Source organism: Ambystoma mexicanum, chromosome 11 (assembly GCF_040938575.1).
Source record: "Ambystoma mexicanum isolate Mex_15411 chromosome 11, UKY_AmexF1_1, whole genome shotgun sequence".
NCBI lineage: Eukaryota > Metazoa > Chordata > Amphibia > Caudata > Ambystomatidae > Ambystoma > Ambystoma mexicanum.
The window spans coordinates 597,716,060-597,732,960 of NC_090934.1; the positions used below are offsets into that span (position 1 = coordinate 597,716,060).

Genomic DNA, 16,901 nt, shown 5'->3' on the forward strand with positions numbered 1-16,901 from the left:
AGGGAATTTAGCAGTAAAACACTAACTGGGTTATTTGCATGCCAACAATACTTTCCAAGCAAAACACATTTAAAGCCTTCTATGATATTATGGTCTGTGTAAGGAAATGTAATGAATCTGCATGTGCACAATTACTATGAAGTGCATAAAAGATTGTTTGCAATGTACCCCAACTTTAAATTGTTGGCTAGGATTATACAAGTGCTCAGTGAATCTGTTTTTGTATATAAGCGAGTTAACATATCTGTTAAGGTCTATGCCCCATTGAACTATGAAAACTTAGAAAAGATGCAGATTGTGTAAAAGCATTCCAGCTATCTGAATATCCAATGCCCTAATACTGTATATGATCAATACCAGGCATAGTCCATACCGGTTATCCCTTACAGGCCAAGTAACTAATATTGCAGTGTTGCTCTCCACTTACAATCTAATGTTTCCAATGCTAAAGTAGGAGGCGCTGAACATGAAATTTGCCTACTTAAAATCCTTAGTGGGCAAATTAATATTTTAGTTTTATAATGTGTTAACTTGCAAGGGGGATGCAACAAAGTGCTTGTGTGATGTATGTACAAAGAATAGGAAGCATGGGATGAGGTTACACATCCAAGACCCTACTTATGTACAGTCAGTATCTGATATTTGAGCTGATAGTTGGGTTACATAGTCTGGATGATGCTTTTGCGAAGGCACAATGAGTAACAGAAATTCTTGTGCTTGAACACCATTCATGTTATAAAACGAAAACAAGTGGATATGGGTACACGTTTGGTAGCCTTTTGCAGAGCGAAGATGGGCAGAGTCAAGGTTGTCTGGCAATATTTTAAATGTGGCCTGGGATGGCTGTTCGAGTCAGAGGATATAAGTGTGGTAAAGTATAGGAGGCCGGGGTGGGAAGAGATAATTTGGTTAATATGTGCAGGCATATCTTAGTTTTATCTTCTGTTTATGGAGTCACTTTTTCATATTAGTTTTTAACCTCTTGTGGGTGTATTCTATTTGAGTTTTTAGCTTTTTAAGCTTGCATAGTAGGGCAATCTATATAGGCTAGACCGGAATGTCAAGACTAGCTAGTATAATTTCACTTCATTTTGAGAGAAAGCAAATATTGGGTACCTACTGTGGATTGTTCCTTATTACATTTTTTTTAATAGATGGGAATAGTCTGTGTGCGCTGCTGATATTCTTCTGAGCGGCACCCAGAAGAAAGCTGGGCAAGCGCACATGCGCACAGCTTAGAGGGAACATTGCTGCCCAGCATTAATATCCTAGCTCCACTATGCTAAAATATAAGATAAGATTTTCCTATTTGCAACATGTCAATGTTCGAGTTTTCCATTATCTTTTCACCACTATCTGGTCACCAGGTTACTTCCATAGCATTGTTATCTTTCCATCTTCTAAATTCCAAAGTGTTATCAACTGGTCATACTAATTGAGAGATTTGCCATGATCATGTTATTAAATACAAAAGAAAATATGTCCGATTCATAATGAAAGAACGTATTAGCTAATGCTAAAAGGAGAGTTTGTCAAAATATGCATATTTTGATTAGCATAAGCTATTACATTTTTCATTTGGGTAAACTCCATTTTGCAGTATACTCCGTTTTAGGCCCATTTATTAGACTATTCAGGCCCTTTTGAATTAAGCTATGCTGAAAGCATGCAGAAAAATGTTCATGATAAATGCTGAACGCAGCTGAACTCAAGTGAAGAGATGTTATTAGAAGAGCATGTCATTTGGCAGACTCCCAGCTATTCTCAGCACAGAGTGACCCTTGGTTACTAAAACACAGACAGAACTGAGAATATCTTTTTGGTTCAGGAAGTGCATGTGATTTTATGAACTTATAATGCTCATGATATACTTGCAAACAAACTGCTGACAAATATATGTTTTCCCAGAACATGACAGTCTATGCTTCTGAGAAATGTATGTACGTCGTAACCAGAAGCAATAATGTTTCTCGGAAATGCAATGACGACTTCAGTCACCAGATGTAAAATGTATAGGCGACTGACAGCGTCAGTGCGCCACTGTCTATAAAAGGGAGATTCCTCTGTTGTGATTGAGCTCACTTCACTACTTCCCTTGGGACGTATTGAACATAAGCCAGCACATGCAAATGAACACTTTTTCTTTCACTATCTCCGTGTCTCTGGTGATCCTTTTTTGTACTCATAGGTTTATAATTTGGTTCTTTCTTCCCCCGGGAAGATTCCTTGTGGGACCTTAACCTCTTTGAAGAGGGACTGTGTTGTAGGGGTATGTTGTGCCTGAGTCGGAGGCCTGGCACCTTTAGCCAACCAGGCCACTTACTTGCCCTGGCAGTCCTTGGATGAGAACGACTGGCAGCTGGTACAGTTGTTCAAGTCGTGGTCCGGATATAGACAGTAGATGCACTGTTCATGAAGATCCTCATCAATGTAAACGTTCTTCAGGTTACATGTCGAGCAGACCTTAAAAAGGCTTTTTTCCCTTGTGTCTGTCATCACAATGGACTCCTGAAGGCCTCAGATGGAAGATTTGAACACAGGAGGCAATGCAATGGGCCGAGGCTTCACTGACATAGGCGAGAAGCAATAAGGTTCCAAACCAGAAAATTGGGGGGGGGGGGGGGGGGGGGGGGGGAAGAATGATAAAAAAATACACAAAAAAGGTGACCCGTCTAATTGGCTGTGGGCAGTATGACCCCAAAATGACTAATCAAGCACTAAAGTGAGAAGCAGTTTAAAGGTAAACTGCTTTAATGTTACTGATGATTTCCAGCTTGACAGGGAATATTCAAAGAGCATGTGAATTCATGAAAGATCCAATGCTAGAGAAACAAGTATGTTCCAAGATGGGGGAAAATGTGGCGTGCAAAACGGACGCTCTGGCTTGCAAGCAGACCTTCATGTCAAAATCCTGAGGTCTCATCCCTTGAAGTACCCATCTTCTTGGATCCTACACATGTGTTGTGGAGGCTGTGGAATGCAATAGTGCTATCAGATGGAGTCAAGACTTTTCAAATCCAGAGGCAGTATGAGTGATGTCTTTATATCCACCTCCATGGTGGATTGGACAGCAGATATTACCGCGACTGTGCTCCCTTCCTCACCACTGCACCTGTGGCTTTCAGATCCTTGGGCAAGCACTGTGTGTGGTGTGCTCCTCTTCAGAGTTTGCACCTGCAGCCGCATTCGGTTCCTTGGAGCCAATATTCAGCCAATCCTGGTCAGTCTAATAAGTCAAACAGGGCCATTTTTGGTAAATGTCATAGACCGATGCGCTCCCCTGCATAAAGGGTTGTTTATGAACCTCCTTTGGGAAGTACACCCTCCCGCACCAAATCTGCCATCACAGTACTAGCGAATGCTTGAGGCACTGCCCCTTCTAGTAGATCCTACTGCACCATCACCTCCACCACTCTTCTCTATAAATGCTACCAGAGGAAAATGCACTTAAACCAGAGAACTAAAATAAGCCTGAAAACCTTACCATTGTCAGCAAGGGCATTCCATGATCCTGCCTTAGGTGATGTAGAACCCTTTTCTTGAAGGTTCTGAATGCTTTTGCTACAAATTAGGCCATATACAGCTGATAGACGCTGAACAAGTCTGGCCTGGTTCTCAGTCTCTTGTGGAGGACAGTGGTTCCTAGTGATTGCATCAAATGCAAAAGTTTCGAATGCCAAAGTTTTTTTTAAAAATGCATAGATAAAATGCATTTTTTAAAAAAAAGAAAAATGTAATGGTGCCCCCTCCCCCCCAACCCTTGTTCCACCCCTCCTTAAAATCCATTATATTAAAAAATAATAATAATAATTAAAAAAAAAAAAACACACTTAACCTACTAAAAAAATGCATTGTTTCGATGCATTTTTTTTTCAAAACGTTGGCATTCAAAACTTTTGCTGCATTTCCTGGATTCTCTAAATACAATCATTCCATTGCATTTTCTTGTCTTACCTGCACTGCCAATCTACAACCCGGTTTTTTCCCCTTCATTTGGGGTTTTTGTCCTGCTACTGGGTGGTCTCCCCGGGGTCAGTCTGCATGGTACATTGCTTACTAGGCAGGGTGGCATCAGGGGAGTCTCACCCCTTTCTTCACAAAACCCAGACTGCAAAGAAAAACATCAAGACCCCAAATAAAATTAAGTCCTTGCAGAAGATTCCAGAGGTGAGCTCTGAACCACTAACCTCTAAATGCGTCAGTTACCAGTGTTCAACTTGGCATGGGCCAAAAAACAAACAAGAAATGCTTCTTCCACACAGACTCAATGCGCCACAAAAACCTCAGTTAAGAACTTGTAACCACATTAATCATTTGTCAAGGCTCAGGTTGTATGTTCTTAGATTCTTTAATATTGGCCCTTTGTGATTACACGTGTTTCGGCACGTTCATGTGCCTTTTTCAAATCAGGGCATGTCCTTATTATCCGTGAGTGATTCCCTGTCCATGTTTCCAAAGCAAGTTACTTTTGTCATGGGTTAAATCCCAACTGCGAATTCAGTATTTTGTCGCATCTCATCAATTGTCCTAAAATGTTCCTTAGCCAAAGACAAAAAAACAAACAAAATCTCTGAATAAATCAACTAGATTGGGAAACCCGCCTTCCAGAATTCACCTCTGCACCGTCACCACACAAATGTAATGCTATTCTGAACTTGTGCAACCAAACTTGATTTCAGCTAGCACTTGCTTCAGGAGAAGGCCCAATTTGTTTCTGGTTTTAATGACAACAAACAAGTGGGGCTGGATTTGCTTGAGTTGGCTAATCATCACAGGGGCATGCATGAATGGGAGCTACTAGGCTGGCACAAGACAGACAATAAAGACAGACAATATTTACTTCAAAGTGGTTGCTCAGTTCTACTCTTCAGCTAATGAGAACCTGGCCAAGCAATAATATTTGCACCACAGCAGCAAAGCCATTGGTCGTGTTTATGAAACGGTCAGGCAAGGGTCTTCAATACTCCCATCAACATAAACAAAGAAGGCTGCCTTCATGCAGAGGATTTCAACACTTGAATGCAGGAACAGACAGCAGGATTCTGCCCCTTATATGACCGGGAACAAAACAAGCCTGTTTGCAAGTTTGTTCTCCCCACCAAGCACCAAGTTAAACAATGAGTGCTCTCCATCCACCAGACATCTCTAGGGGGATGGCTGGAAGATTTCCGAACACCTCAAAGACTAGGCCTCTATTTTCCCAGACCTATTGGACGGGTCAGTGGTAAGCAGTGGAGTTAAGGGAGCAAACACAAACTCCTGGCCATAATTGCAACAGAGGCAGTTACTCCAGGATCAGCCCTTAGACCTCTACTCTAGCAAGACCTCATTCTTTGGCTTTCAGCATCACCTCTTTGCTGGCGACACTTGCATCTTTTTCTCCTTTCCCTCCTTCAACCAGCCTCTGCTGCCTCATGGTTAAGGAAGCCCTCTTTCTCACGACTTCCAATATGATCCTGTCTCCGCCTTCCCACCCGACCTTTCTCCCTGAGAAACTTTAAGGCTCTCTTTGATAACGACCTTGGACTGCAACAATTCATCACTACCACTCTCATTCAGCTGCAGTCAATTTCTAACCATTCTTTTAAAAAAAAAAAAAAGAAACGCCAATCTCCAACCTCATACTCTGAAAACATGGCTACTGCTGAAGCCTACTGCTTTGCCTTACTCTTTACTCCTCCCTCTATGCAATGTCCTTAATTTTGCTACCCGCACTCTCTACAATCTACCCTGATTCTGCCCCACTTCTACCTACCAACAAAAAGCTGTTTGGCTCTTAGTGTAGAGTACGAGAAAGAACTTGAAAAGGGAGTGGCTGAGCACAAAGTTATCAATTGTGCTTCTCCACAGTACCTGCCTGATTGTATCTGTTTACTCACCATCTCATTTCTTTAATGCACTCAACCTCAATGTCCAATGCCCTCTGTGCCTCCACTCTTTCTCCCATCTCCACCGGAATGAGTATCACCAAAGCGGACCCAAATGTGGCACTCTTCAAAGCTTGGCTTAAACTTCCCTTTCTTGCTATAGAGGGAGTACCCCCTGCCCTTTACCCCATCCTCTCTGCTTTAACTCACCACTTCCTCTAGTGACACTTAATGTCATTCTTTATATCTATGTAGCACTCTTCAATTTTAAGCACTTTCCCACTTAGGTTAATGCAACCTTTGTAAATCACTGGATATATATATTTATTTTTCTGTTTGTTTTGTCCCTTGTATATACCCCTCCGCCCCGCCCCCCCTTCACAGTTTTTTTTTTATTGAACTTTCGATAAACAGCATCAACATGAACAATGACAATCAGTAGTCTAAAGAAACTAATTAAGGAATATGGGGACATGAGAAAGAAAAACAAAAAAGACCTGTGCACACGATTGTGGCCAGCATCATTGCATTAGCTTGTTTGTGCGCATCTCCCCCCAGACCCCCCCCCTTTTTTTTTTTTAACAGCCTCAAATTGTCTCACCACTTGATCTCATTTGTGCTATTGTACGGGCACCCTTTGTGAGAATGCCATAGGTAAATGTATTATTTTAAATCATTTTGGATCAAAATTGACATCCTGTTATTTAAACCAATGCAAATAAACACAAACATCTCCATTTTGGCGAGCTTGATCCGTTTCACCATCACATACCAGCGGTGCAAACAATTTTTGTTTTTATCATGGCACTCTGGCCCTTGGGCTGGGAGGGCAGACACTAAAATGATAATTTTGGCTAAATGACAGAAAACACCACAACATTTCAGAATGTGAGTCTTTTAAATTTGATTCAAATACATTATATAAATAATTCAAGTTGTTTTTTTCAATGCCTTGATTAAGGGTATCATAACTTTACAAAACAACATTACTGTAGGAACATGTAAAACAAATTACATTAAAATAGAACTATGGTTTCTATTTAAAAAATACAGTATATACATATCACAGTACTCAATTGTGCAAAGGTGTATTAATACGTTGTGCAGATGTTAATTACAGTTTACGATAAACTGTACAGAAACGCATTAACACTGCAGTATTCGTATATAAACAGGAACGTAACCAGTTTACAGTAATGCTTCGTGAAAAAATAAGCGAATCTGCAAATCTGCACATATGCTCATTGTCATAAAAAGGTACAAACTCCAGCACTGAAGGCACATTTTTTTCTCCTTTAAAACCAACACATCCAGCAATAGTTGCAAGTTAAAAACACTTGTAATTTGTTCTGCCCAGTTTCTTGGGCAAGAATAGGAAGATGTGTGCAACGATAACTGCACAAGAACTTCAAGTCAGTGACGAAATTCAACGTTCTGGCCAGCAGTTCACAGAACCTCTGCGCCAACATCAAGTTTTCTTTGCGGGATTGAAACAGCTCCAACGGACGATTTACTAGTGCTGCCTGCATCGGTAGGAGATGAAGCGGACATTGTAGTCACACCTCCTGGAGTTCGGAAGAAATGTTCCTCCACTGGCTGCGTACCTTTGGGCGTCAGCGGCATAGACGACTGTTCAAGTGGAGAAAAATGCCAGTCAATGCTTGTATTATTTCCCGATACAGAAATACAAATATAAACCGGGCGCACAAGTAAACTACACATTTATTTTCTTAAAATGAGTCAATGCAATATAAATCTTAAGATTCCTTTGAGGAAATGCGCCAAGTGGTTATGCAAAAATACGGACTAACGTTTATAGCAAAGACATGGAGAGGAAGGGTGTACACATACGATAATCAACCGCAATGATTCATATGACCAGAAGCAGGGGACAGTCATAGCATAAAGAAGCATCACTGATGGGACATTTTGGTAGTACATTTCAATGTGTTCTGAGCACCACCTTCCCCTTAAATGAACCAAATTGTTTGATGAAGATAAAATAGGTTACTTCCTTTATGGGTTGTGTTGGCTCCGAAGAATTCATGGTCTACTCTACATATTCTTCATCATTGACATGTCTAACCAGCAGGCTATACTCTCGGAAATTTTAGAATTATACTCTCACTGTGCCATTTATACTCACAGCTCTGCTGCCCAATAGTTACTCGGATAATTCCCACCACAGGTGGGCTTAGTGACATTGAGGAAATTGAGGGGAGGAAGGAGCACAATACAGAACATGCAGAGGAGACAAAGTATCTATCACAACCAAAGCAACTGTAAGGCAAGTAACTTGTTTTTCTAATGGATCCAATGTCCTCTTCAGATTCTTCATTGTTGAAAGATTCTCACAGAAATAACTAACAATTTAGGAAGGGGAGCCTTGGATGCATCATAGAGATGTTTATCCAAGAGTGTGTTGCAGAACAGACCTACCAAACACAGCCTTCAAGCAATCATGCTCCACAGATGTATGCCGAGTCAACCATGTCACTTCCCTGCAGATTTCCCCAATCAAACCCCTATCAAAAATATGGTCTTCACTGTACAACCTCAAGAGGAATGTGCCAAAATCCCCTCCTTAAGGTTCTGACCACTTACTCAGAGGAGAACCAGAATTTTCTATCCATTTGGTATTTGTCAGACCTGGCAATTTATTTCCTTCTGCTTTTATGGTCCAGTCTGTGTTCTCTCTTCTGCCCTAAAAGAATGTGGTTGGGGAGGGGGGTGCGGGAGTTGGGGTTGGGAGGGGAGAGAGAAGGTGATAGGACAGTGTTTCTACAGTCCACCCAAAGGACTTTATAAGACTATCCTTGGACAATACACAAACTCCAACTTCTAGTTCAAGCCTGTACCAATCAAGATAATGGTAGTATGGCAGCGCAGCCAGGCTCATTTTAGGAGGCAGAAAGGGCTGTAGGAAGGTACAAAGAAGTTGGAGCATACATATGGTCCAAAGAAACACACACTGATATATTGTAAAAATAAGGTTTATTTTATATATACACACACAGGCAAAGAGAAACGGTAAGTACTATTATAAGCAATAAACACAACATAAAAACCAACACAATAATTGTGGTAAGTAAACCAAAGTATAAGACTTTTAGAATGACAGTATGCGATTCAAGATGAGTAAAAACCTATTTGTAGTAAACTATTCCTATTCTGTTTCAAGAATAATTCAGTTATACCAACAATGTTGCTTACCTTTGAAATTGCGTTCCACTATTCTAGAAAGTAATAACTTTGTTATACTTCTCACATAGGCAGTATGCACTTCCAAGGTAGTAATAACTTTGTAACATTCTATTTCAGGAATATACAGTTACAGCACCAACAAATAACAGGTTGTAAGAATTCTTCCACAGAGGCCTTATACTTTAGCAGTCCTTCCCTAATCTAGGGCATGAGTGTTCTCAGAGGCAGAAGGGGACACTGGTGTTCCAGGGGCCAACAGTAGGCAGAACAGGAAAACTGTAGGAAAACAGAAACAAGTACAGTATTTTAGCATCTGTAAGAGCGTTTAGGGAATTCGTAGCAGGCTCCCTGCATGCATTCCAGTGTTAGGCCTGGGCGAACAGCCAACCACACGAATGACCGCCCTAACCACAGCGGAGCGACACAACCACTTTAAGTATTACCTCAAGCCACACAGTACCTCAGCAGTGAAGATGTTGCAGATGGACGCCTTCACGATGTAGCAGTTACAGGACCCGATCCCTGGATTCTTGGTTTTCAGATGAAAGAAAGGGCACTGGATGGGAAATTGCAGCAGCAGTTGAGGAAAGGCTCCCAGCAAAGGATTATTCGATGCTTCTCGTGAGCCAGTGATTTTGACACCCTTTTCAAGACACCAGATGAAGAACGGTTGTCTGATCGATTGGCATCAATTTCTTAGTTGAATCTTGCTTCTGGAAGTCCAGCAGGAGTCCACCGAAGTTTCAGCGAGATTCGTTCTTCGGAAGACGATATACAGCACTCAGCCTCGAGGTCCCAGGGTATTGGTGGTTTGCAGCCCACAAAGGTCACAGCTAGTCGTGGGATGGCTCTGAATACAGGTTTTCTTAAGACTGATTGGTCCCACCAGTCCAAGGGTCGGAGTCATCTTCGGGACTCTTCTTACTCATCGAATTCAGCTCCAGTGGTCGACTTGTCTTCAGCTTCCAGAAAAACAGCCAATCAGAACTCATGCTACAGTCAAACCTTGGAGGTTGGCTGTCTTTCAGGACAGCCAGCCTCCCAGTTGGAACTGGTCCCATGCAGGCATGCCAGAAGACAAAGGACTGAGTAGTTTAAGACTCCTCCCTCGTTTTCTGTCTTCACAGACACTCTGTAGCATCAGCAGGCTTCACAAACGATTCCAGGCTTAGACAGAAATCAAACCAAGACCTCCCCCATGCAGGACAGCAGAAGGACCAAGAACGAACAAGCACACAAGAAATGGCGAAAACAAGAATACAGTCAGCATTTTGGGTCAATGGTGACCCTTCTGTGCATTACCGTGGCTGTGAACACAGACTGCGAGTAAAAATCACACAAAAGTCGGAAGAACACATCCACTGCCGCCAGCCATTCAGGTATGCTGGTCACTTACAGAAATGTTAGAAAGAGAGAAAGGGGATAAAGCGTATCCCCTCAGCACTCCATATAAGGTGGGGTGTGCTGATCTCCCTATAGGGATTGTAGAAAGGATGCAAAGCATACTTCTACCTCGGGAACATTAGTTCACACAAGGTAAATTAGAGAAAAAAAGGAAGCCCTAGGGGCTCCCCAGCAACACTACAGAAAGTGCTGTATGCTGCATTAATATAATGTAGATGCCCAAAAAGGAGGCATAGAAATGACTCCCATAGAGTAAAAGGGGTGAGTGGGGAAAAAAAGGTTCCCACTCACTCAGGAACAGAGTGGCAAGCGAGTGACTGTTTGTGCCGAGGACCTTTGCTGTGCAGTCGGTCTACACTGCTCATTGCTGGAGGGGGAGCACCAATCTTAAAAACAGCTTCCATCCTGCAGAGCGGCACAGAGTGGCTGTTTGCGCTGTTCGTGGCGCTCAGAACATGACCAAACACAGCAAACTACACGAGACATGCAACCTGGTCAGCTCTCAGTGGACCCATAGCCAAGAGCAGAACTTCAGACACAATGAGTCAAACAACAGGATGATGTCTGTTACTGAAAACGAAGCATTGTCACTTCCACATACTGTAATGAACTATATATCTATCGCAAAAATACATTAAGTGTCTCTGAAATGCCCCCCCCCCCCACCAGTCGCGCCGACACCATAACTGCTTGCGCCCCCGCAGAGTTGGGTGAGGTGTGGATCAGTTCCAGGGCTGGCAGTTCGAACAGGCCATGCAGCCCAGGGCCGAGATCGGCTGAGCCTTGCCTGCTGGAAAGGTGCGCCTCGTGCGGCTCTGCCGTAGCGGAGTCGGTCTTGTGTGCGGGCATCGGTCCTGTGTGTGCCGCGGATATCAGCATGGCGGTGGCTTCCTTGCAAGCCGCCCAAGCGGTGAACTTGGCAACCACGCCCACAGGGAAACAGTGTCCAGCATCAACACTAATGAAAAGAAAGCAAGAGAAATCTAGCCCGAGCAGAAATATGGGAAGAGCATTCATCAGACAGCCTGAAACGCTCAATGGCCAAGGACTATAAGACGTCCCCAAGTCTGCTACGGGCTATACCCTCCAAAAGGATAACACAAGCAAAGTCGGCTGATGGAAAAACTGACACAGAGCAAGAACACAACAATGGCGATAACTAGGTTGCAATTGCTGAGTGCATTACAGGAGGTGATCTAAACGTTTCCCTTGAGCAGGAGCTCCACACACAGAAAACGCCCGATAAGCAAATACCAGAACCAGAACTGACATGGAAATCTGCATCCCAGTTAAGATGCATACCTTTTGTCTTTGATGCCCACGATCCCTCACTCGAAAGTGAGGCATTGTGCTGCCCAACTCATTTTATACATCTCCCCAATGTATAAATGCTCCACGGAACGTGCAAGAAAAAAATAACGGTGTACTCCATGAAGGCAAGCGTCCCCAGATAGCACGATCCTCCCAGCAATGAGAGACAATAATGGACTCTCCCAGGATGGGAATAAGGCCAGGACAGAGTGCGGGTGAGCTTAAATGGGAGTTTATCAATCAAAATAGGGCATGCAAAGAACTCTGCAAACTCCGAGAGCGCTCTGTCCAGTGGCGACGGATAAAAACTCAAGTCATGCGAACAACGGAACGACATCAAAACATTGGGGCCGACCAAACTCGGGGCCGACCAAACTCGAACACAATATCGCCAAACAAATCCAAAAATAAACATAGGAACCATAAGCGACTGATTCTTACGATTTCTCTGCAGACTCTACAAGCTCTAGTAAAAACAATTTTTTTATTTTTGACACTTAAACTCAGGTGTCTAGGCGCTTTTAAATCAAGAATACGGTTACAGTAAGTGCAAGAGGTAATACATCATACGCAGAATGCGAAAGTGAAGTACATGTTGATCACATCCATTTGGCCTGTCCCCATGTTGCTGGGCAACAGCAACGCACAGATGCAAAGTCAAATCAGTGGGCAAATACATGGTGACTAACCCATGTTACAGGGCAGCAGCAGCAGATAGATACTTGGTGCCTACCCCTTGTGGCTGGGCGGCAGCAGGACATATATGCAAAGTCCAGTAATAGGCATATACACGGTGCCTACCCCTTATTGCAGGGCGGCAGCAGGACATATATGCAAAGTCCAGCAATGGGCAAATACATGGTGCTCACCCCATGTTGCAGGGCGGCAGCAGCACACAGATGCTAAAGTCAATCAATGGGCAAGGTGGGGGTACACACAGCATCAGAGGCGACCAGAGGGCAGGGTGTGGGGGGTGCACACAGCATCAGAGGCGACCAGAGGGGAGGGTGAGGGTACACGCAGCAACACAGGCGACCAGGGGGGGGGAGGGTACACGCAGCATCACAGGCGATCAAGGGGAGGGTACACAGCATCAGAGGCGACCAGGGTGAGGGCACACACAGCATCACAGGCGACCAGGGGTAGAGGGGGAGGGTACACACAGCTTCACAGGTGACGAGGAGGGGGGAGGGTACACAGCATCACTGGCGACCAGGGGGAGGGTACACACAGCATCACTGGCGACCAGGAAGGGGGGGGGGGTTGCAAGTGTACCTGTAGCGGACAGGGAGCAGACAGGGGCCTTAAGAAGTGGGCCAGCTAAGCCTGCCGGACCCCGATTGGTTGAAGAAGGCTGAACAGGCGAATGGGTGAGCCCTTAGGCAGGGCTCATATCATGAGTGAAGGTGGCAGCCATCTTCTAATTTCGGCAACACAGCCTGCAAAAATTATTAACAAAGGACCTCTGAGTCCAACAGCAGAAAATGTGTAAGCGCTGCAATGCGGCAGGCGCGTAGAAAAGAAAAGGCAATTCCAGAATAAAAGTAGAATCAGATTGAGCACCATTTCTCTTCCGCTTCTTTTTGAAGTATAATACCACGTTGTCGAAACAAAGATGTAACCAGACACACTGCCAGCAAAGATTGCGGAAAAAAATAAATAGGATACTTTGCAAACGCAGTGTAATTTATATCTGCTTTAACAATTGCCATTACTCTGTTTCTCAAGCTAAATGAATCAATCCATGAAGGCTTTAAGGACTAGGCAACCTTACTTGCCATGACCCATACCAAGATGATCCACATGGATGTATTCAGCACTTCCTTACAACAAAGACTCCACCAGGAAACAGAATGAGAAAACTTGTTGCAAAAACTGTTAAGCGATCACATTAGCGACATCGGGGTGAACAAAAAGATCCAGCTTGGCGTAGGTAAAGAGATACTGAAATGTGGCAAAGAACCAATGAAGAGTCCATCTCGACACCAAACTCAGTCAAAACAAATACCAACCTTCATACTGTTATGCCTATAACTAAACTACAAACTAACAAACATCTATTTGGGTGAGATCTAAGGAATAACTAACATAACGGAACCCAGCACATCCTATGACATCTTCTAATCAGCGGAGAACAATAGCAACCCTACCTGTAGCGAAAACGGGTCAAATATCTCCAGTGTCTGATGTAGATTGTAGAGACCAGCCTAAAGATCAAGAGCCAACCACCCACCGCTGGGGTCTCGGCCCTTGCTGCGACAGGAAGTGAACCACAAGATGCCTTATCTAATGCGGCCAATATAAACTCAGTAATAACATGTCCATCATTGACAAATACTCAACCAAGCAATGATACGTCAACAGCTGTGTGTGACAACAATGAGGCCAACTGTCCTATTCAAGCAAAAAATAAATAAATAAATAAATAAAAGAAGGATGGCCAAAAATAGTACTCGCTTTCAAACAAAAAAAAAATGAAAAACGGAACAGCAAAACAAGCGACCAAAAAAAGGTGGAGCTTGCCTTAGTACTACTTGTCCCACCTGAGAATCAGAAATATAGTGAGTGTCTAGGCAATAGTGTTTTGTAAAGGTGCGTACAAAACTCCAGGTTGCCGCTTTGCAAATGGACTCGAGAGGAACATTTGCAATGAATGCTATGGAAGCCCCTGTGCCTCGAGCAGAGTGTGCTCTAGGCTTGAAGGGCAGTTTTCTCTTGGCAAGTTTGTAGCAGAGTGTGATGCAGTTGACAATCCATTTAGAGATAGCTGATTTAGAGACAGGGTCCCCTTTTCTACCAGCTGCCACCGAAAAGAAAAACTGGTTTGTTTCCCTTAGTGGTTTCGTTTTTTCCAGATAGTACATGACTGCCCTGTGCACATCTAGTTTGTGTAGGCTTCTTTCTGCCACGTTAGTAGGGTTCCGGAAGAATGTAGGCAGTTCTATAGACTGGTTCACATGGAACTTTGAAATAAATTTAGGCGCAAACCTTGGGTGAGTGCGCAGAACCACCTTATCTCTGAATTGTGACAAAAGGTCTACAACGGAAAGAGCCTGTAGTTCACCAACTCCTCGTATGGACGGGACTGCCACTAGGAAGGCTGTCTTGTAAGCGAGTGCTTTTAGGCTTGCTTTGTGCATAGGTTCAAATGGAGACCTCATGAGTCTGGGTAACACCACATTAAGGTCCAATCCGAGAGCCGGGTTGGAAATGTAAGGATACATTCTCTTAACCCCTTCCATAAAAGCTTTAATCACTGGAATCTTCCACCAAGACACTTTCTGCTGGGACAGTGTAGGCTGAAAGTGCAGTTAGGTGAGCCTTCAGGGAGTTGAATACAAGACCCGATCCAGGTATTACACAATATGTGTAGAGTAACATTCAATGGGATTGATGTCTTTGGTATTACACCATAGGACCAAAAATTAGTCATGGGCGCCCCTCTATGAGAACGAACATGGCAGAAGACCAAGTTACTCTCTTACCTGGTAACGTTCTTTCGATGGGATGGTCCGACGACGTATCCCAGATCTATGACAGGTGATCACCACAGCTGTGCTGCTTCGGAAAATTTTCGGCGTCTGCGTCGATACGCTGTCTTCGAGGGCCTCCGTTGAGCCGACGTCACCGGATGTTATAAGTAGGACACACGACGCCCGTAGCCTCAGTTGTAGTTTTTTCCCCCAGAACGTGCGGCACCAATCTTCTGCCAGTATGACCACAGAAAGCCTTGCCGAAACATAAGCTGCAATCGCATAAGGAATTCTGTAGCGGGGCAGGTAGGGAGGGAGCGATATGGAATACGTTGTCAGTCCATCCCATTGAAAGGACGTTACCAGGTAAGAGTAACTTGTTCTTCGAGGGGATTGGGTCCTCCGACGTATTCCATATCTATGACAGACTCCCAAAGCAGTACCAACGTATGGAGGAGGGAAAAAAGAGTTTAAAATAGAGACATTTAGAATGCCCAATCAAATTGCAGAGTAAAGGACCGCCTTGCCAAAGGCCAGATCCTGCCCATCGATAGAATTTAGGGAGTAGTGTCTTACAAAAGTATGGACCGAAGCCCAAGTGGCTGCTTCACAGATGTTACGAATAGGAACACCCCTCTGCAGGGCAGTAGAGGCAGCAATACGCCTAGTAGAATGTGCCCGTAAGCCTACCGGAGGGTCCTTACCCGGCAAGCGGTAACATTCAGAAATTGCAAAGATAATCCATCTAGACAAAGTCTGCTTAGTAACAGCTTGTCCCAAACGCCTTCCAGCGTAACCAATAAAGAGCTGATCGTCCACTCGGACACGGGACATGCGTGAAATGTAGAAACTTAAAGCTCTCCTAGGATCCAACCTATCGAACCGCTCCTCGTCCTTACCAGGATGCGGAGGAGGATAGAATGCTGGAAGAATGACCTTCTAGCATAAATGAAATTCCGACACCACTTACGAAAGGAAGGACGGACTCTAAGGACAACCCTGTCCGTATGAAACACCTTGAAGGGTGGCTTAACAGAAAGTGCCTGCAACTCACATCCTTAAAACTGTATTTTTAGTTGCAGTTACTTCCGCTCGCAGAGTGAGTAACAGTCTCAAAGGACAGGAATGTAAAGGCTCAAATGGAGCACCCATTAGGAATTTTAGAACAAGGTTCAAATCCCAACCGGGCACCTGGAAAGGTGACAGTGGAAACACATTAGTGAGCCCTTTTAAAAACTGAGAAATTAAAGGAATTTTGAAATAAGAACACCCCTCAGACGAGCGCTTAAATATGGACAGCGCCGCCAGGTAACCTTTAATGGTACCCACTTGCAGGCCCTTGTGGGCTAAAGAAAGCAAAAAGGACAGAACCACAGGAATGTCACATGAAAAAGGATCCACATTCTTAACCCTGCACCAGTCGCAGAACTTTCTCCAACGGCAACGGTACAGGGACTTTGTTGCCGGCCATCTGGCCGAAAGCAACCCCTCCATCACGTCTTCAGGGAGGTCACAATCTGTATACCTCAACCTTTCAGAAGCCAAGCGTGAAGGTTGAGGGATCTGACCTCTGGATCGAGAACCTGACCCCCCCCCTCCCCCCCGCGAGAGCAGATCGTCTCGGTAGGGAAGACGACGTGGA

General features: G+C 44.1%; 1 protein-coding gene across 2 annotated transcripts in view; it reads right to left on the reverse strand.

The window, feature by feature from the left end:
• Positions 1-6,746: 6,746 nt before the first annotated feature.
• E2F8 (E2F transcription factor 8) overlaps positions 6,747-16,901 on the reverse strand; it is a 490,718-nt gene continuing 480,563 nt past the window's right edge. For both annotated transcript variants that reach the window (XM_069623464.1, XM_069623465.1), the window contains exon 13: positions 6,747-7,496. In XM_069623464.1, coding sequence (XP_069479565.1) covers positions 7,314-7,496 — 183 coding nt within the window. In that variant the 3' untranslated portion in view covers positions 6,747-7,313. The remainder of the gene's footprint in view (positions 7,497-16,901) is intronic.